Source organism: Dermacentor albipictus, chromosome 5, assembly GCF_038994185.2.
Source record: "Dermacentor albipictus isolate Rhodes 1998 colony chromosome 5, USDA_Dalb.pri_finalv2, whole genome shotgun sequence".
Lineage (NCBI taxonomy): Eukaryota > Metazoa > Arthropoda > Arachnida > Ixodida > Ixodidae > Dermacentor > Dermacentor albipictus.
Window position 1 is genome coordinate 75,447,937 of NC_091825.1, and position 21,414 is coordinate 75,469,350.

A 21,414-nucleotide genomic window follows, 5' to 3' on the forward strand; every position below is an offset into this window, starting at 1 on the left:
TTACCATCCTGTGGTCACTGCAGCGCACCTTGCCGAGCACGTCCACATCTTGTATGATGCCAGGGTTAGAGCAGAGTATGAAGTCTATTTCATTTCTAGTCTCGCCGTTTGGGCTCCTCCACGTCCACTTTCGGCTGTCCCGCTTGCGGAAGAAGGTATTCATTATCCGCATAATATTCTGTTCCGCAAACTCTACTAATTGAGGATTCAGGCGAGTGGAAATGAGAATAGCCTCGTCAACGTGAGTAGTACTGTTTAGTCCTGGAAGCACCGAAAAGGTCAGTTGGGAGGATACGGCGGGATTCGCCGACTCGTGTCTTCAGGGAGAGATTCGTAATTGTCCTCGCTGAGGTGACGGAGGATCCTGTAGGGGCCGAAGTAACAGCGAAGTTACTTTTCTGACCGGCCTCATTGGCGAATTGGGGTTCCACACCCGAACTTGATCACCGGATTTGTAGGCAACCTAGATCTGCGCGATCTAGTTAACAGAGCACGCCTGTTGACTAGATCACAGGCGTGCTCTGTTGACTAGATCGCGCAGATCTGTGGGTATTTAAGCAGGTAGTTCTTCAAAAATAAAACCAGTTGTTAGAAAGCGCTCGTCCTTGTGTTGCCCCTATTCTTCGTCCCTGTTTGTTTGCGCACAAAAAGTTTTAAGATGAATCTGTTCCAACTAGGCCGACTCGCAGTTATGCGACATATCTCAGGTTTGAAAGATAGGCCTGCTGAGTGGATCGCAAGGAACACGGACTGAAGTCACTGCAAGTGTTGCTCAAATGGCCGAGAAAAATCCCCGACGTGGCTAAATAGACGAGACATGATTCCCACATAAGACCTCACAGTGCGGTGTACATCATCCTTGGAAAGGTCGTGGGAGGTAACGATAACCCGAAGGGCAGCACCTTAATTTCGTACAGGCCGGCAGGAGTTATGAACGCAGTTTTTTCCCGATCACGTTCATCAACTTCAATCTGCCAATATCCGCTTTGTAAATCCACTGAAGAGAAGTATCGGACATGTCGAAGGCGGTCTAGAGAGTCAACTATGCCGGGAAATGTGTAGACATCTTTTTTTCGTCACCTTGTTCAGCTTGAGGTAATCCACACAAAACCGAAGAGTGCCGTCCTTCTTTTTGAAATGTATAACGGGGGATGCCCACGGACGGGTTGAGGGTTGGATTACGTCATCGGCGAGCATTTGCTTTGCTTGACGACGAACCACCTCTTGCTCCTTTTGTGACAACCAGTAGGCATGCTGACGCACGGGAATTTGGTCATGTCTCTTATAACAAGGTGCTTCGCGTAACGGGGTCTCTTTGACTATTAACGTGGAAGCAAAGAAGTTACTGAACATGCATAAGAAACTTCGTATGCGCTCCTTCTGTGAGGCTGAGACCTCAGCATTTACGTCGGCTGTACTGACCAACGCCGTGTCACTCTAGTCTGCAGAAAGCTGAGCAAGCGTTTACCTTATTGAATCCCCAATGTCTTCAAAGTGAGCAATGGTCGTTAAGTTTACCAGGTGTTGGTAGTTACCACAAAAGTTCGTAACTAAAAGCTTAGTCATCTCACCATTACGTTTAATAATGCCGTAGGCGACGCAGACCTGCCGAACCAAGAGCACCGTCTGGTTTCCTTCAGCGATTCCGCTACAGTTACGTTTACAGCCGCTTCCAACAGTTATGAACATACCAGTTCGCTGCCGTAGAGTCAGAGTGTCGGCAACAACACGCAGTCCTGTTTTGCGCGTGTCACTGTCTTGCAGTACGGGGGGTAGTTGTCAGAAAATATTATAATGAGCACCCGGAGATCGATAACAGCTCCGTGCTCGCGAAGAAAATCCATCCCAAGGATGACTTTTTGGGTGCACTCGCACAACACAATAAAAGCAGCAACGTACATGAAAAGACGAATTTGGAGCCGGGCTATGCAGCCCCCAGTTGGCGTCAAGAGATGACCGCCGGTTGTCGGGAGGCTTGCTCTATGTCATTGCATCGCGACATTTCTCAGTTTAGCGGTTGTTTGGCCCTCAACAAAATAATTGATGGCAGTGCCCGCGAGGCCTGCGACCAGGTAGTTGTTGACCTAAATGGGAATGTCAGCGGAAACACTTTTGTTGTTGACGGCATGCGGGAGTGAAGGGGATCATCGGTGGTAGGCTGGTGTATCGGAAAAGGTGCCTATTTTATAGATAGTTCAAGAGCGGCTCCACCCCCGGAGTTCGCTGCTCCTAGCTTCCCCGACGTGTGCTCGGGAACTTAGTGTATCTTACCCTAACGCCATGAGTGAACGCCGAGTGTTGGCCAGGTGACACAGAACGTCGAGCAGATGGATAGCGGGACTGACGTTGCGCAGGAGTCGGGAACTGGTGGCTCGCCAAGTACTCGGCTATAGTTCGGGGATGCTCACCATCCCGGGGTCGACGTGCGTCTGGGCGAAACCCAGGAAAGCCCATCTGCCGGTATGTGCATTCTACGTGTAGGTGACCTGCTTCACCACAGGGGTAGTCCAGAGGTAGATTGTCGGCAGCATGCCACAGGCTGGATTCCCGCACGTTTACACTGTGGCTTGCAGAAGGCAGATATTTCGAAAAGTACTGCACCGTCTATTGCGTAGATGAATGGATGGTTAGCTGACTGCCTGCACAAGAATTCTTAAGGCTTCAGCATATGTCAGGAGAGGGACCGTGGCTGGTGGTGCGACCAGTGGCTGTACTAGCTGCCTGACCGCTACGCGAACCATATTACTTGGAGCAGTCACATGAGTTTGAAGAGGCACTGTATGAACATTGTGCAACTCCCCACGTATAATATTGCGCATGAGTTCGCTGAAGGTCATCAGATCACGGGCTGCCATGGACGAATAGAGAGATGAAAAACCTGCTTAGCCGTTCGAACTTCGACGACCACTGTCGCAGCATACGATCCCTCATTGTTGCTTCATGGAGGAATTCGGCTATGGTACCCGGTGAGTTCCGCACTAGATGCGAACAACTGCTCTTTCAACCCCCGCATCTACAAGCGTACCTTCTTTTCTTCTGTCATTCCAGGATCAGCTCGCCAGAACAGTCGCGGTATGTCCTCAACAAACAAGGCGACGCTCTCATTTTATTCTCTGACTTCTAGAATTGAGGGCACGTTCTGCTTGCTCTTTCGTAGCTGGCCGCGAAATTCTTGGCAGGTCGCCAAACTAGGTTAGTGGTTTTTAAATGAGGTGCGCGCCAAGTGGTCGAGGCCGAAGTAGACATACGGGAGCATGCGGTGGGCGTCCCATTCGTGGACGCTGGCTACTCGATTGTAGTTATCGAGGATGTCCTCAACATCCTCAAAAGCGCCACCGTGAAATGGCCTTGGTGTTCGCGGCGTGTTGAAGATCAACAGAGCAAGTATCTCTACAATCTGGCTGGCAGTTGAATTGGATGTCATCTTTGTCAATTCGACTAAGAGAATGTCCAGTTCTGCTGATATCCCAAGCTGTCACTGGCTTCGCCGAAGACTACCGTCGAAGGTGTCGCGATCGATGTTCACAGCTTCCTGTTAGTCAAACTGTATGGAACGGAGTACTCCCCACCTACACTAGTCACGTGAGTGTGTATGGCAATAGTAACTATCTAAAGGAATCACAGTTTCAGCCCGACACCTTCACTGAGAATTGTCTTTACTTTCTCGTCGTTGTCATCGACACCCACTTCACTTCGTCGTCCGAAAACCCAAAGCACAGCCACCTGTTATGCACGTGGCAATATATATATATATATATATATATATATATATATATATATATATACATATATATATATATATATATATATATATATATATATATATATATATACATATATATATATATATGCTCCTATGTTCCTATATATATATAGGAGCATCGGGGTGGAGCAGCGAACATAGTAGAAGGGCGCTCGTCAGCTCTGAGACTGGCGACAGCTCATACCGAATGTAAACCAATGTTTTCAAGTTCCTGGCGAGCGATGGCCTGTACGAGAGGAACGCAAAAAGTGGTAGCATCAGGGCTACGCAAACAGAACGCTGCTGGCGCCATCGCATTCAGTTGACGTCTAACGATTCGCACCACGTCCTTTAATGGCGATGCATGCTGCCGCGCGGGTTGACTTTCCCAAGTCGACGTTGCGGCAGTACTGGGAAGTCTGGCGAATGGGCGCAAGACGCATCCGCTTTTGGCCTGCTCGAATTGTCGGCACTGTTTGATGATAGCATCAACTGTAGAACAGCTTTTGCAGATGAGAAGAATAAAGGCGTCGTCAGCAATGCCCTTGAGCACGTGCCCGACCTTCTGAGCTTCTGTCATGTCCTGATCGGTTTTACGACCTGATTGGTTTTACGGCCGGCTAGTTTGCCAAAAAACTCTGTCAACTTCTGTTTGCATTGGTCCCTGCTGGTTAGCTGCTTCGTACCACACCTTTGCCGTGCCTCTTAGGTAGAACAACCGGTAAGCTAGCATTAGCACTGGGCCCCATCTGTTGATTCCACTCACGCGTTCGTACATAGCCACCCACTCTTCGACGTAGGCGCCATCGGTTCCGCAGAAAGCTCCAGGATCTTTGGGTTGCACAACCACAACCGAAGGTGACAGCGATTTAGCTGGCGACGGTCGCGTTGGAGGCAGCAACGACGTTGATCCCGTGTGTTCACCGTCATTCATGGTGCAGACCGCGATACGACATCCACTGCGGAGCTCCGTTTCCAGCCGTGGTACACGGCACCTCCAACAAAATGTTACGGGGATGTTGCGAGTATGGAAAGACTATATTTACAATATATATACAGGCTGAGTCAGAGTAGTTAAGATGGCTGATCAGCAAAAACACGCAGCAGCCAGCGCCTCCGATCTTCTTCGTCCTCTTTCTTCTTTCATCCTTCCGTAACATACTATTACAAGAATAGCTTTACAAACTCAGCTCTCAGCTTGTATGGCCTTCTGCTTTGATATAAAGTAACTTTCATTTGGGTTATGCTGAGTGCCCTGTATTCCTCCAGGCAGCCTAGTCCAGATTTCACGAATAAGCCGCTCTCCCAATAAGTTTTCAAGTCGACAGTAGTGCGTCTTCCTTTACTAATATGATAACTTCTTTTTTCTTATGAACATTTCAAGATCTTTAGTTTTGGTCGGTTTTATCTCCGTTCTTGTTTAATCTCGCCTTGATTAAGATACCGCCCAGGCTGGCAAGGATATCGGTACTTAAACATACATTTTATGCGGATGACATTACTCTATGGGTAACAAGGGGAAGCGACGCACAATTGGAGGTAACTTTATAGCAGGCAGTGGATATTGTGGAGGAGCTAGCGCGGGAGGCAGGACTCTCGTGCTCTCAGCCCAAGTCCGATTTTTTGTGCTTAGGGATAAACCTAGAGGGATACATGCGAGGCAGTATGTGCCGCAACTGCCGCTGAAGGTGAAAGTGGGAGGTGCACTGGTCGCTGAGGTCCAAACGATCAAGATCCTGGGTCTCTATCTTCAGACTAACAGGACGAATAGGGAGGCCTTGGTAAGGTTTAAAAATACGGTCAATGCTACCGTGAAGCTTATCAGGAGAATCGCCAATCGTAAGCAAGGGATCAAGGAAAAGGACTTGTGCAAGCTGGTACAGGCGTTTGTGCTCAGTAGAATGGTGTATGCGATGCCCTATGTAAAGATGGATGTGACGGAGAAAGGCAAGATGGAAGCTATGATTAGGCAGGCGTATAAGGCGCCCTTGGGTTGCCTAACAATGCCTCTACCGAAAGGCTGCTGGGATTAGGGGCGCACAACACCCTGGGAGAACTGCGGGAGGTACACTTGGTGATGCAACTCAGTAGACTTTCCAAAACGAAAGTAGGGAGGGATCGACATTGGAGTTGATCCTCCAGCCGGGGACATGAAAATTCAGGTGAAGCGGGAAATGCACAAGGGCTTGTAGATAAAACCTTTGCCTAAAAATATGCATCCGATACATCACGAGAACCGCAGGAAGGCAAGAGCCAGAGCTTTACATGCCAAGTATGGGAAGTACAATGGAGAAGTCTACGTAGATGTCGCCGAGTATAAGACCAAGGACGCATTTGCAGTTGTGGTGATGGACGGGAAGGGACGCTTAGTCACCTCTGGATCAGTTGAAACCCGCTCCTCAGAAACTGCAGAGGAGCAGGGGAGGCGGCGATAGCGCTAGCTATAGGTAATACTAAAGCTGACCTGATTTTCAGCGACTCTAAAACAGTCATTCGAAATGTGGCGAGGGGCAGAATCCATGTCACAGCGGCAGGATTACTAAATCGGGCCACGGGGCGAGGGACTACGTAGGGGGAAATTGTCTGGGTACCGGCACACTCTGGGAACCCTGGGAACGAGGCGGCTCACATGAATGCTCGAGGTTTCGTCAGCCGAGCAGTTGAGCCGTACGTTCCGGGGAGGTCCACGAGAGATTGGCTGGTGTCGTTTCACGACATTACTAACCATTACAAACTTGAGCGGAGAATTTACCCACCCCCGGACGAGCAATTGGTGAAGGCGCAGGAAAGCGTCTGGCGAAGATTGCAGACGAGATCTTTCTATAAACCATACGTGTTAAACAAAATCTACCCGGACGTCCAGCCGGAGCGCAAATGGTGCCAGGAACTGGCCATTTGTGACCACATATTATGGAGCTGTAGCATAGCGCTGCCACCGGCGGATATTATGCGTGATCCTTCTCTCGAGATGTGGGAGGCCATGTTGGCCAGCTCAGACCCGGTCGTCCGGACGGTCGTCCAGTTGTGGCGAAAATAAAGTTTTTCCATCCATCTATCCATTAGTTTTGTCCCCTAATGTCATAGTGCGGCCCAATAATTTCTAGAGATTTACTTTGTTTTGCGGATGTCACACACCTCCCAATAATTGGCATGTTTAATTTATTGTTTATGTTTAGTCAGTTGCATTAGCTTTCTTCCACTAATACTTGAATCGGAACCATACATCTACTGCGTTAAAACATGTGAAGTATAAAATTGTTGAACGGCAGAATTGTGACCAACCCGAATGTAGCAGGCTTCAGTGGATGGCAATTTCGCCCTTCATGAGCCTTCCTCTCCCTTGTTTTATACCGCAGGAAGGGCTTTACGAGAACACTTATATAAGCGTACATATTAAGCCTTAAGCTATCTATAGAATGTATGTGCAGTTGGTATTTATTAGGTTATTCTAGTTAAGCGCAGACCTATGTTCTCTGGAAGAGTTCGGCTATTTTCTGTAGCGTCCTATCAAAAATAGATAAAAAACCGTTGGACGTCCTTCACCTGTAAGTGTGCGTAATGGAAATGTTCACTTTATATTACATACACTTTCATTTTTCAGGCAAAATTCTACGATCACCGAGATGCAAGATACAAGAAATTGAGTGACTTCCTTTCGTCAATACGAATGATCAAGATGTCCGCCCTGGAAAATGTGTTTCAGTGCAAACTTCTCCAACTGAGATCCAAAGAAATCGACCAAGCACTCCACATCAACGCTTTGGAGAGCATCATAGAGACCATGTTTAGCATATCAAGCTCTCTGGTACGAGCCTGTTCACTAGGTCATTTTTTGTTTTTAAGTATGAGATTTTCTGTGAGCAAGCAAAGCAACGTTTGGTGCCTCATTGATTTTCCATCAAACGTTCTTATTAAATTTGGTATTTTTCAGCGCCTCAGAGAACGCGAGTGTATTGGTTCCTAATATGTCGATATTTATGATGTTTATTTTTTCTAAAAAAAGTCTCTGTAAGAAACTAAGATGGTCAGCTACGCGTAAGTTTAATATCCTGGAGCATAAGGATCGAGTCACCATGCTGAGATAAATATGCATTTGTGATTAATCTTCGATAAAGCGCAAATAGAAGAACTTAGTAGGCGAACACATAGGTGAGAAGGGAACAGTTTAAAGCAGAATGTAATGATAATCAGGGTTTAAGTAGTAATCAGTGGGTGGAATGGACATCATCTCCTCGGAACCAACGCTTTGAGAATGCAACTTTCTTTCTTTAGAGAAGGAGCTGCTTTTCCTTCCGAAATATATATAGTTTTGTCTTTATGATTACGCAATTGGGTACGAAAGACAATGTGAGGTATGTTTACCAGAAATAAAATTGTTGCAAGCACATATAAGTTGACAATCTCGCATTTAAACCCTACACGTATTTGGAGTGAGTAACCGAAGCAGTCATCGCAAGTGGAAGACGAAAAAAAAAGAAGCAAATTGTGTGCAGTGCTATCAAATTTTCTGGTTTAGTTTTGCATGGAAAGTGTCATGAAACAGGCATAGCTATTCGATTCATGAAAAGCTGAATAATGTTTAAGAAAGGCGCAGAAGTTATGGAGAGAATTGAAGTGTGATGGGAAAGGCAGCGATAAAAAATAGATCGCATGGATTGTTTTTCTGTAGTTTTATGTGCTATAACCACAGTTTCTATCGTGAGGCACGCCAGTAGTAGGGGACTCCGAATTAATTTTGAGCAACTGTAGTCATTAAAGTACACCTAACGCATGGTGCGCCGGAGTCCTCGGATTTCGTGCCTATCGAAATGCGGCCTCCATGAATGAGATTTCATCCCGCGTCCTCGTGCATAAAAGCGCAACGCCTTATCCATTAAGCTGCCATGGCGGGTTACAGAGAAAAATAACGACACATGCCTCGTTATAAAAAATTCAAATAAACTGGTGAAGTTAATAAAATGAAATAAAAAGATATTTGCAATAGATAATCAGAGAGTAATATGGCTTACAATTATCTAAGACTTATATTTAGCTTCGTCCAAGAGGTAACGAATTGAAAGGTAAGCGCTGCCAGTTAAACTATTGATATAGCAAATATAATCAAGACAAATATTTTTAAACACTGGAATACTCGCTGGTTGTAAGCTGTACAGCTTGCGGATCAAATATGAATATATTTATTCTCTTCAGGGGAGTGAAACAAACGAATTCGCAATGGATAGATTTAAATGGAAGCCCAATAGTAAAAAAGAAATGTCACGGATATTTTGTAAGAATATCATAAAACAACTTTTCAGTACGCAAAGTTATGAAGTGAGGTTAGATAGGGACTGAGGTCAATAACCTGTTTTCAAAACAATACATTTGTGTCAGAAGAGCAAAGGCAAGAACATCAACTGTAACACAGGTGGTGCAAGAAAGTAATATTCATAATTAGTAGACAGATGAAACCAAGCCCTTTTCCATGACAATAGTAAACATTTAACAGCGTGTTCAAACGGCTTAAGCATTAAACATAATGTTTGCACTGCTTCATGTCGCATATTGGAGGCCAACACGTTAATCGACTTTGTTAGTATAGGCGCCTTGGCTCTATCTAGTTCATGGTTGTTTATTCAACTAGTCACTCTTCGCTAATATACATTCTACAATGGAAGGAATGTTCCAAATCATAAAATGACAGCACTCATGAACTCAGGCCGCATTCAATAGGTACATGCAACCAATGACGGTACCTTGAATTTGGTCTAGCCTATAAAGTGTTTCCTAGGATTACCCATGTTTTGAGGACATGCGTTATGGCACCAGTGCGCATATAATTATTTTTACACGAAAAATAGGATCAGAGTTCTTTTTTTTGTGCGTAATGCGCTTTCTTACTGGTTCATATTTTTTTCCTTTCCACAATATTTCTACAATATCAAAGCAAAACTTCATAGCGTGTTCTAGTGTTTTGTTATGATGCCTAAGAGCTACTTGCAGTTTTTAAAGCGAAGGTTTCTTAGCCTCTTCCTTCAACTTTCCCTCTGCTGCTGCTGTACGCTGCTCGCGCGCACACCGCCTCGGGGGGTAATTCAGAGAGTGTATATAGATGGCAAGCTCGAGTAAGTGAGGAAAGGCGACGAGAGAAACTCGTTTTCACCCCACACCGTCGAATGTGCACAATGCCCTCTGGAGCTACTCGGCCGTTGCCACCTTAGCTGCTTGACAACTGTAATTATCTGTGAGTCCCCTCACAAGCATTGCAGAAACTGCAGCGCGTCCCTTTCTGTTAACGTGCGAGGTCAAAAGAGACGTAGACAGAACTGTAGAGAGGAGAAGAAGGAGAGGGAGGAGAAGAGGCATTTCCCATATAAAAGTGGGGTGGAAGTGACGTAAGAAGGCAAGGAAACCTCACGGCTATACGACAGTGTTTTCGGGAAAACAAGATAAGCTGAAGTTCAAGGTACGGTACAGTACGTTGCTGCTATTTCTGAAATATAAACGCCATACAAGTATGTCAAGCGGGCTACTAACGCAGGTCATGCAGAAGCAAAGCCGCAATTATTAAGTGCACCGCAGCGTCCAAGAGGCACTAGGGAAGCAGTCAACAGCCGAATTAACACGTCTGTTAATTCGCGGATTCGAGGTCGCGGATTCGATCCAAATCGCGGCAGCCGCATTTCGATGGGGGCGAAATAGAAAACGCACCTGCACTTAGATTTTGGGACACGTTCAAGAACATCATGGTGCCAAAATAATCCGGAGTCCACCACTACGGCTTGTCTCATAAATTTAGTGTAGTTTTAGCACGTACAGCCCCATAATCTAATTCCGGTTTAATACTTCTGCCACAATGCAATGTGCCATCTGAGGAAATGACAATGCACACTCCTCTCAGAGGTTATAAAATATGGCGCACAACAACGCCTCAAGCAAACACCTCTGCCTGTGTGTTCTGTGTACCACGCAGAGAAACAGCAGTGGTGCACGCAAGGTAACTTTTAACATCAACTCACCGCTCTTGTGTTAGCCTAAACGTTGAAGAAATTAAGCTTTAGCCCTCAGTATCACCGCTAATTATCGGCAATTAAAGCATCCAGCTCGAAATGCTTCGCTAACATCGATTCTCACAGTGCACGGGGTCTGCAGATATTTATTTTATTTTTTTATTTTTCTTCATACTAGACCTCTTTCTGTGTTATATTTTCTTTTAAATTATGTCTCGCGAATACAGGTAATTCCTTCCGTCCAACGTATTCACGTCGTTAACACAGCGCTGAGAGGAGGCCATTCCTCTGTCGAAGCGTCGGTTCCGCTCTCAGTCTTCTCTTTCTAGCCTACTGTCGATGGATTTCTGGCCTGCTTTTGGCTAGCCCTTGTCTTTTAATCTTCACTCAGCTTTCGGAGTGTATTTAACCTCTTACACATTACCAGCAACCGAAGTTGTCTACTAGCTTGGATGACTACTAAGCGTGGGCTGCTGTCTTGCTGAACATAAGGCTGGGCTGCTGCGTCTTTTCCCCAATAGAGAACTTGTTGATGCCTAATGTTTGGCTTCAGTAGACAGCTTCTTCATTGGGTATGTGCCTCTGTGCTTCTGCCCGACCAGCCAATGTCTTCACTGGACATGTGATATTGTTGTCTACCAACTCCTGGCAAATCCATAAGAATGGATGTACCAAGGTGGCACAAGGAGTGTATAGCCTGAAATATAGTAACTCGATAGTGCCCTATCCGTAACAGACACCTCCGCTGCGAACCATTGCAACATAGTTGCGATGAAATCAGTCAGAAAAAGACTTAGCGTAGTGCCAGGGGAGATGTTTGCAGTGAACTATAAGCGAGGTAAAGTCATAATCAATTGTGATGATACAGTAAACGTAGCAGAATAATTATATACTGACCTGTACAGTACTCATAGCAGCCACGGAACCTTCATTGGAAGTAGTGACTAACGGATACAGAGGCTCCTTCTGTTGACAGTGATCAAGTTAGAAGGGTCTTAAGAGGCATATCTCGAGGAATAGCTGCAGGAGAAGTCGGAATAGCAGTCGATTTAATCAAAGATGAAGGAAATATTATACATGAAAAGCTTGCGGCCTTTTGTATGCAATGTTTCCCCACTTCAAGGGTACCAGAGGTCTCGGCGAATGCCAACATTACACTAATCCATAAGAAGAGAGACCCGAAAGAATTGAAGTATTAAGGAGCATTAGCTTGCTTCCAGTTTTGCAAAAAAAAACATTTACCAGGATAATTTTCAATAGAATCGTGCCAACACTTAACGTCAATCAAGCAGGAGAACAGGCTCTCTTAGGGAAGGGGCATTATACAATTAATCACGTCCTTGTCATCAATCCGGCAATCGAAATATCTTCGGAGTGCAATTAACCTTTCTATATAGTTTTCATAGAATAGGAAAAGGCATTTGATTTGAACGTCGAACAATAATACGCAGAAGACAAAGGTTGTGTTCCCTAGTTTGGCAAGGGAGTCAGAATTCATGATCTCCTGCTAGTCTATAGTCCATGTTGGGGTACGTTTATGTGAGTCAATTACTCGCAGGGAACCTTAATCCACAGAAAGAAATTTACAGAAAATCAGATATGCGTTTTAGTGCACACAGTAGGCATTACCGAATCGTGGCTGGGAGCTTACCACTTGTTGACAAGATAAGTGTACCATCGTTGCATTTCATTATTGCTAACTGAAGGAGCAGACATTGGAGTTTACCAAAATAGGCCGAAAACAAGTTAAAGCCTGCGCAAAAAGTGATGGAACGAAAACTGCTAGGTGTAACCGTAAGTGACAGGAAGAGAGCGGTGTGGATCAGAGTGTTAACGGGGCTAGCTGATATATTACATGACTTAGGAGAAAAATGGGGCTGGGCAGGCCCAGTAATGCGCAGGACGATAACCGGTGCACCGTTAGTCCTATAGTATGGGCACCAATGGAAAGGAAGCGCAATCGAAGGCAGCAGAAAATTAAGTGGGGTGACGGAATTAGGGAATCTTTAGGTGCAAGTTGCAATGACCTATCGCAAGACACGGGTAATTGCACATCGCTGGGAGAGGCCTTCGTCCACAGAGGACAGAAAGATAGGCTAATGATGATGATGAAATTACAGCGATAGCCTCCTATGCTCCAAAGACATCTCCGGGATGAACCTGCCCGCTTGATCGACAACCATTGCAACGTATAGTTACAGCCAAGATACTGGGGATACTGCAGAGTTTCAAGTGGGATGTAGTAATGTAGAAGTAAAGTGGGGTAGTATCATGGGGCATTGTGGCACGCAACGAGTTTGTTGCTTCGTGTATGTGGGGTTGCAATAAGGGATGTCGGTACAGTGCTCTAATAGTAATCGCATTAACTTTAATCTGCCGTAGCTTTGCAAAACAGAGCCTATTCGTACTTATTTGATGCCTCTTGACTATTTTTTGTACATATACTATTGTGAAAAGTCCGCTGAATCAAATATTCATCCCCAATTGTTTATTCACAAATGGAGAATATTTTCTATATGTCCCTGACTCCTTTAGTAAGATAACAGGTTTCAGAAAATAAGATGTGTGGAAGAAGTCCCTCGAATAAGTTTATTTCAATGGCAAATGATAAGGCATGCTACCTTATCTCGGGTGAAAGGATTTGTGAAACTGTGCGACATAACTAAATAATCAGGCTTTACAAGTGTAGCAAATCAAAAAGACATGTCCTTCATAAGTTACGTATTAGTACACAGCTGTTGGAACAGTCGTGACATGTAAAACTCTATATGAAGTTCTCTTGGGGTCGAAAAGCCTAACCTAAGTCTCTCAAGACATGATGCAGCTCGAACCCTACAAACATGAAAAAAAAATCAATAATTATTTAAATTAAGCAAAAACGTGATTGGTATTTGCACAGATATTACTTGGTAATGAAATTTTCTTTCGAAGGATATCAATCTGTATTGCTGGATTTTCACACACACCCGGGTCTCAGAAATATATAAAAATTACTCAGGGTGAGTGGGGTCGAAAGAACGAACACGTAATTTTTAATGCAATATGTCAACAACCATTTGCAAAAACTGTATTATGTTTTTTTTTATTGTTCTCCTTAACCATTTACAGATGATATTGCTTGCCTTCACGGCTGTCATGTTCCAAAATGATCAGAACGCTATTGACGCTGCCACAATGTTTTCATCCGTGTACCTTCTCACGCTATCGGATATCTTCACAAATACGACACCACATCTAGTAAGACTGAAGAGTCCGGTGAGAACGTTTTTACTTTTTTGTGCAGTGTAAAGAAAGATGAGCAACGGAAATATGTAGTCGAACTGCTAACAGAGCATTGCCCATGCTACAGTTTCATAGATCGGAGGACAGACGTAATGAGAAAATGGTTTAATTAGGCTGTCAGGGCAAAGGTTAAACACTATAAAACACCGATTTGGGAGTAGCGCTAATAAATCATTGTTTTTTTAGAGCAACTTTCAGCTATGCCAAGTATCATAGCTTGTAAGCCGTATTCTATCCGCAGCTTTGAAATGAATATTGAAGAAGGCGTGTATTACGATAACGAAATAATATGGGGGACGTTTCAGGGGCAGGTTAATTGAACTGAAATAAATAGTAACGCAGACTACCTCGAAATCATTTATAGAACGTTTTATAGCGCTGAGGTACAACTGAAATTTCTTAGCTTTGAATTTGGTAACACTTTAGATGTTTTGTTTATCGGGATTCTTTACAGCTTCGAGTTGAAAGGTCACTTAGGCGCCTGTTTATAAAGGCTTCATAATTCTTTTTCATTCAGATAATTGCAGTACGCTCAGCATTATCGAGTATGGTTCGCACAATTGCAAAAAGGCCATTTCCGAGATAAAGATATTTGCGAACTCCTATTTGTAAGAGAATTCTGCGCAGTAAACTAAAATAAATAGCCTGCATAACGTACTGATGGTGGCTAGTTGTTTGGCGCGCATTTACACACACGCGGATATATATATATATATATATATATATATATATATAGCAGTCGAGTAGGTGAGTAGGTGAGTAGGTGAAACAAACAACGCATTGATTTGAGCACGTCCGCTGGTCACCACCTGGTGCATGCTGATGACGAGCGGTCGCGGGCGCGATGCTGAATAACTTTTTTTCTCTGTGCATCTCCTTTTCTTACAAGTTATCGACAACCTATTCTAAACAATATATATATATACATATATATATATATATATATATATATATATATATATATATATATGTGTGTGTGTGTGTGTGTGTGTGTGTGTGTTAGGAATGCACTTGGGGATGGCCCCGACTCATTAGCACATTATATTACGTAGGTATAGAATCTGCCACACTCATATTTATTTCTTTTCTCCTCATCACAAGGCATTTCGCAGCTGTCGGAGGCTAATGTCTTATTTTTCTGAAGAAGAGCACTCTGCTAACATAGCTGAGCCACAGGATTGCCCACAAGTTTCAAGTAAGACTAATTAGAATTCCGTTTCCTTATATAATATGGCACAAATTACCATGGAAAAAAAGAACTGATGTAATATTGCAGGTGCCGTACACGGGGGGTAGCAGGTGTTCATATGTAATGAAGAATAAGCGAGCAGTACACCTAGAAATAACAATAAAGAAAGCATAATTAGCACTTGCTTAATTAATACATGATAAGCGCTGAGGTTACCGTGTCATCTCTCAAGCCATGCTGTGGCAGCCCGAGTTCAAATATTAGCGGCAGTCCTTTTTCACACAATGACAAAGTTGAAGCAGAAAATAAAGACGTGACAGTGAGAATGATCTGAGAAACAATAACCACAATAACTTTATTGGGAATAGAACGGAAGCCGAAGCTACCCTTGCAGAAGGAACGCAGGTACACATAAACCTAGTTTTGATCTTTCGAGTCCTGACTGCAGCAGGAGGAGCCGTAGTTTATGACAATGTGTTATATGAAAGACGTAAACAATTTGTGCCTTTGTTACTCATGTTTCTTCATTATTTCCGGTCTCGCTGTCACCCTATGTTTCCAATTACACAAATAGGTTTTCTTACTCCAAGTAACAGTTTTTTCTCCCACACAGATAGTGAAATCATCATAAGAAACGGTTCCTTTGCTTGGGCTAAGAGATGTGGCGACGTGCAAACTCCTACTCTGAAAGACATAAACCTACATATAAGGAGCGGTTCTATTGTCGGCGTCGTTGGTGCTGTAGGCAGTGGCAAGACTTCCCTTCTCTCAGCCATTGCCGGGGATATGAGGTGCTTGGAAGGTGTTCGAGCTACTAAGGTGAGTATTAAAAGAAAAGCTGTTCTTGGCGGCAAATGTCTGCCTGTGTATGAAAAAAGGATAAAAGGAAACAAAATTTCTTGTTAACATTTAACGTGTGTGAGGGCACAGGGGTAGACTTCGGAACTGCTCTGACAGAACTCATACTTCTCATACAGACGTATACCGCCAACCTGAAATCAGCACATGCTTCCTTATGCGTTTATTTATATACCTCACTTATATATTACAGAACTACGCTAATAGTGCAGTAGAAAAATTTATGCTATGGGCCCCTCCATGTCTACATGACAAAATTATAATTTGCCTTTCCCCAATCAAGTGAAACGATCGTCGACGAATGTTTTGCATCAGCGAAGCGCACAATGGCCACTCCTTTCATATACCTTGAAGAAATGAAGTGGCTTTTTTACAGTTGTTCATAAATCCTGATCCAAAGTTAATGTTTATGAGGCCACTTCATTATCTAAACATACTCTCTCTGGCGCATATTTTTTACGTACCTCTCGTTATCTTAATTTTGATAAATGCCTTAGGTCCAGGGAAGTCAGCGCAAAGCTTTGCTGACCCATTTGTTTTTGTCGTATTTCATGCTTATATACTTCATCTTCACATCAGCGCGTTTCAAAACATTATAGAAAAAACTTTTGCTGGCACAACACGTCTGTACTATATATACCGAATTGCACAACCCCTGGCCTTCTTTCTGAAAGTGTTTATCGAGGTCAGCTTTACGCAGAAGAAATGTTCATTCTAGCAAGCTCCTTTGCAACGAATTTCTGAAAAAATTAGCCTCATGCTTTTGTCTGTCCCACTGAATACGAGCCTTCAAGCTCAATGCACTTCCTCTCAACGCAACGTGAAAATGAAGCACATAAGCAGTCGCACATTGATAATTCTCTTTTGAAGTAAATGTAGATGCTTGTGATATTAAGATATCTTGATATTTCGTACAACACCTGCCATATATACACTACTTAGCCTTTCCTCAATCTCACCCATGCATCATCATGCGCGAAGTCGAACTTCCAGGCTCAGATACGTCCTCAGAACGTGGGTGCATTCAGACCCACTTCATTTGAAGTCCCAAGAGTATCGATTGAGTTACAGAATGCCGCAGAGACAGTTGTGTAGCGTTGAAATATTGTCAATGAAGTACTAACAACTTACCATAAGAAAGCCACTCTTTCTTTCTTGTACGATATAGCAATTTCTTTAAGACCCCAAACTACAATAAAGGCATTTGCCGATAGGAAATGGTAGTTGGGGTAACGTTTGATGCCGATAACCGTATTAAAATCTGCGCACCCTGCATACCGTGTGTCTTACCTGATGCGTGACCAAATTAAGAAGGCTACGAGACACAAAGATGGTCCTACTGGTTTTTTGTTAGTAATCGCTTTGCTCGAGCTGGAGAGTTTTTCTGGTATTATTGAACAGCTGATTAGAGAAAATTATTATCCAAACTTAAAACATTTTAATTACTATACAAGATCGAATGCTCAATTGTGCATCGAAATAAAATTTTTATGTTAAACAGTTTTTAAGTATCTATATTTCCCCAGGTCATATTCCAGCATGGAAAAGTTCAAGCACAAAATGCGAAGAAATGCAAAGTTGAGGCGGGTCCACACATAATGGGCGCCGGACAGAGGGGCTCTTAAAAGGAGTGTAAAAGAATAAACTCTTCTCACTGCTTAGATAGTGTCTTCGAAAAATTGAGAAGGGGGCGCAGTGGCCTTAGCTGCGGCCACTGGCAATCGACCATGGTTTCCTTTTTTTTCTGTTTTACAGCTAACTCTATGTGAGTAAGATCCGGGGTTTCATGGCGTCTGCGAGCACAAATGATCATAACGATCAGAAATGGCTCGAGTATCGTCGTTTTCTCCGTTTTCTCACGAGCAGTGGCACGCTCGCGCCACTGCTCCTGCGTTGGTCATCGTTGTCTTCTGCAACAGCTGGTTCCATACTGCAAAATAACTGTCATCCGCAATGGCTCTTTCCAGTGCGGCTGATTACACGGCTGTATAGGTGAACGACGTAACTGATCTCAGTTTTGTTCCGCCTGTGCAACGGGTAGGCAGCGCGTTGTCTGGATTGCAGAAGAACAGCACGCACATGAAGAGCGATGGAAGGAACTGTGACGCGAGTGTGGTCATCAACGGCGCGCGGACGCTAACGCGGACGCCGCGGAGCATGCCCGCGAGACGACACGTAAGCGACTAGCCAGAACCGAAGCATACCGTAAGGAAAAGAAGGGCGCGAAGCGCCGCCTTCGGCTTGTAGGGTTCAACGTTGATGAGTACAAGGGTGCGACCATGACGTTCCAAAGAGACTTGTTTGATCGTCATTTCGGCTCTACTTGCAACGTCTGTGACAGGCTATGGTTCAATAACGACCTCACTGCGATCGCGACGATGAGAAGCAGCCACGTGTGCTGGTGGTGCTAACGCCGTGCATTCCCTGTGAGTATGAGCTCAATTGCCGTCCGCTATTCCAGCGTGGAATTTCACTTCTGTCGTCGTGATGGGGAGGCCGCCTTTACGGGGGTAAGAACCATTAATTGTCTGACGCGATGAACACATTAAATAACAGTAGTGGTGTGCGAATGTGTGCGCGTACCTGCATCGTCACGATGATCACGGATAAGGACAATAAATATGTTTTGTGATAAAATGTGTACCACCTCTGTGTCGTGCGCTAAGCAGCTTTGCTGGTCATCCACCTTCTCAGAGTGGAAATGGTCATGAATTTACTTGCTTATGTTCAGTCGCATTTCTTATCGCCGCTCCAATCCGGTGCGCAATGCTTTAGCAAACGCTCGATGCGGCTGCTTGATCGTACCTGTAGCGAAGAGCTACACAGCCACTTGTGAGTTTTTCTTGGTCACCAATACCACCACTCAGTATGGTGTTTAGTACTTGCAACCCCTCTTGAAAGCGTTGTTGCCGTGTACGCGAAACGCGCGGGCCCACCTTCACTTTGCAGTATAGCTTGCGTTTTGTACGAGAACATTGAAACACGAAAAAAAAAGGCTGGGGAGAATGTAGTGAGCTGGAAACATTTAAATGTAATGTTTCGGATGTGAGGTGCAATTGGACATTCGAAATCGGGCAATTACTCAATCAATCTTAAAGTAGGACAATTGTTTTGGATAAATTGCTCGTCATCGACTGCGAAAACTTTACCAGTGTACGCAAGGTGACTGAAAACAAGACCCGCTTGACCCATTCGTCGTATTCCGCAGTCATTTTCTTTAAACAGCGTGGCTCTAATTAGCGGAGACACACGGCAGAATATCGCACAATGGTATTCCTGAACCAGAGACACAGTAAATAAAGATGACGTCATTGCATGGCCTTGAGACTGGGTGCTCTTGAAAAACGTTTGAGAGAACGCTATACGACTGCTCCACCATATGAAAATAATGACGTACTCAGGGCCAGGTAAGAGTAGCCATACACGTTACACACCCACACACACACACACACACACACACACGAAATTCGGAACATTTATGACAAACTGCCCCGAAATTTTTTTGGGTCCTGTTAAGGTTAAATGTGACATAAATTTCACACGCAGAATGTAATCCATTATGCATTGAAGCGTCCTCGCTGTGGCTGAAGGGACAATGAATTCTATTCGCAACGGGTGGCACGCAGCTCACTGTTTGCACAGCATATTCCATGGTATTAAAGCGGGAAGAAATGTGATGCACAAAAGAGACTGCTTAGCTTAAAGGAGTGTGTTAGAAATGGAATGCTTGCTTGAATCTAAGTTTGGCACAAGCGCAATATTTCATCCCACGAGACAGAACTCCAAGAAAAATAAATAGTAATTTCATCTTTAGCGTTTCCAGGAGTGCTATTTATTGTGTAGCAGTGTTACAATAAATTGCTATTTTGTGTGCTTTCCCCATGTTTAAGGCATTTTAATATCTCTCCTTTATTCTCTCCTGCACAATTTGGGGAATTAACATGCCGAAGGCTCCCTTAAGATGCCTCCAGACTAGTTGGAGCATTAATAAATATTATTTATTCAGCAATATGTGTCCTGTGCTTCCTTGAGCACTTACAGCTGCTACTGTAAGATATTCTTTGTTAGGGTTTGTGCATCCAACTGACCTAAAGAAAACGTAATGTTCTTTTAAATTGGTCGCAGTTTCGCCCGAAAGCCAATTGGATCGATTGGGATAACAAATTAGCAGATAGTCATACGAAGAAACGACAGTGCTTTTATACGCATATCAACTTGCAAACATTCCCTTGCTAACTAGACTGACAAGCATGGTGTCAGGGACCACAGAAAACATGAACACATCCTACTCGATGATCGCGGACACCCGCTGTCAAGACGCTGGCGAGAAGAAACGCGGCAGCAGCAGCGAGCGAAGTGATCTTCGTGCCGTCTGTCGCTTCAAAGCAAAGTTAGCACCGAGAACACACAGCACGCACAAAGCTAGGAGCCGACGAACTTAGACTCTGCCCCCAAGGCAAATCGCTCTCAAGATACGCCCGCGTGACCACGCCCAGCCAGCACATGCACAGTTCTAGCCGGAATAGACCACCTGCTTCCTCCCCCTCCCCCCCCCCCTCGCCCCAGGGCCTCGAAATGTTGGGTGCCCGCACGTCACGGAGAACGGTGTGCTTCCTCTTTGCTTCTACTCCTTGCGTGTGGGCGCGATTGAGCCACGTCTACCCTCGCACGCTTTCGCTCGAACATAGAGCATAGGACGCGTGGTGACGCTATCGGCCTTGGACTTTATACGGAATCTTTCGGTGACGACGACGCCGACGGCAGAAATGCGCTTAGGGTGTCCATGCGATTGCTATCGTAATAAAAGCCAATGGAATCTACGAAGCATGTATTATATTTGATATCGTGTTTATTTTCTTTGAGTGCAATGAACACATTATATTTCTTCACCTACCGAACAACTACGAAGGCCAAAGAAATACTGACCAAGAAATGTAAACTGCCTACAAGCTTAAACAAGCTAACCACGAACTAGGTAGGATTGAAGGCTGTCGCCAGTAATAAAGAAATTACCATGGTAGCGAAAACATTATATTTACTACGAATTTTCGAAAAGAGAACCTTTAAGTTACGCTTAATACAAGGAAAAATTAGACATCCACCCGATCATAGCAATTGCTATATGGGAAACCCATAGGGGTTTCGCGAAAGAAAAGCCTCGCAGTTTTTTTTTCTTCAACTACGAGGTCTTTTTTTCGAGGAATCCGCGTGGGCTTCTTTCGTAACAATTGCTAAGATCGGGTGGATGTCTCATCTTTCCCTTTACAAATTACTTCTCTCAACCATGCGGGCTTCCGCAGAACTGTTCAGTCAAACTCTAAGTTATGATATTCTTTGTAGTGAAATTAACGGGA

The 21,414-nt window shown here is 44.3% G+C and overlaps 1 protein-coding gene across 1 annotated transcript in view; it reads left to right on the top strand.

Moving 5' to 3' along the window:
* The window catches only part of LOC135899752 (ATP-binding cassette sub-family C member 3-like), a 95,626-nt gene that overhangs the window by 35,087 nt on the left and 39,125 nt on the right, over positions 1–21,414 (top strand). Inside the window, exons 11-14 of the mRNA XM_065429083.2 lie at positions 7,344–7,547; positions 13,840–13,986; positions 15,115–15,208; positions 15,816–16,021. Of these exons, the coding sequence (XP_065285155.1) occupies positions 7,344–7,547; positions 13,840–13,986; positions 15,115–15,208; positions 15,816–16,021 (651 nt within the window). The remainder of the gene's footprint in view (positions 1–7,343; positions 7,548–13,839; positions 13,987–15,114; positions 15,209–15,815; positions 16,022–21,414) is intronic.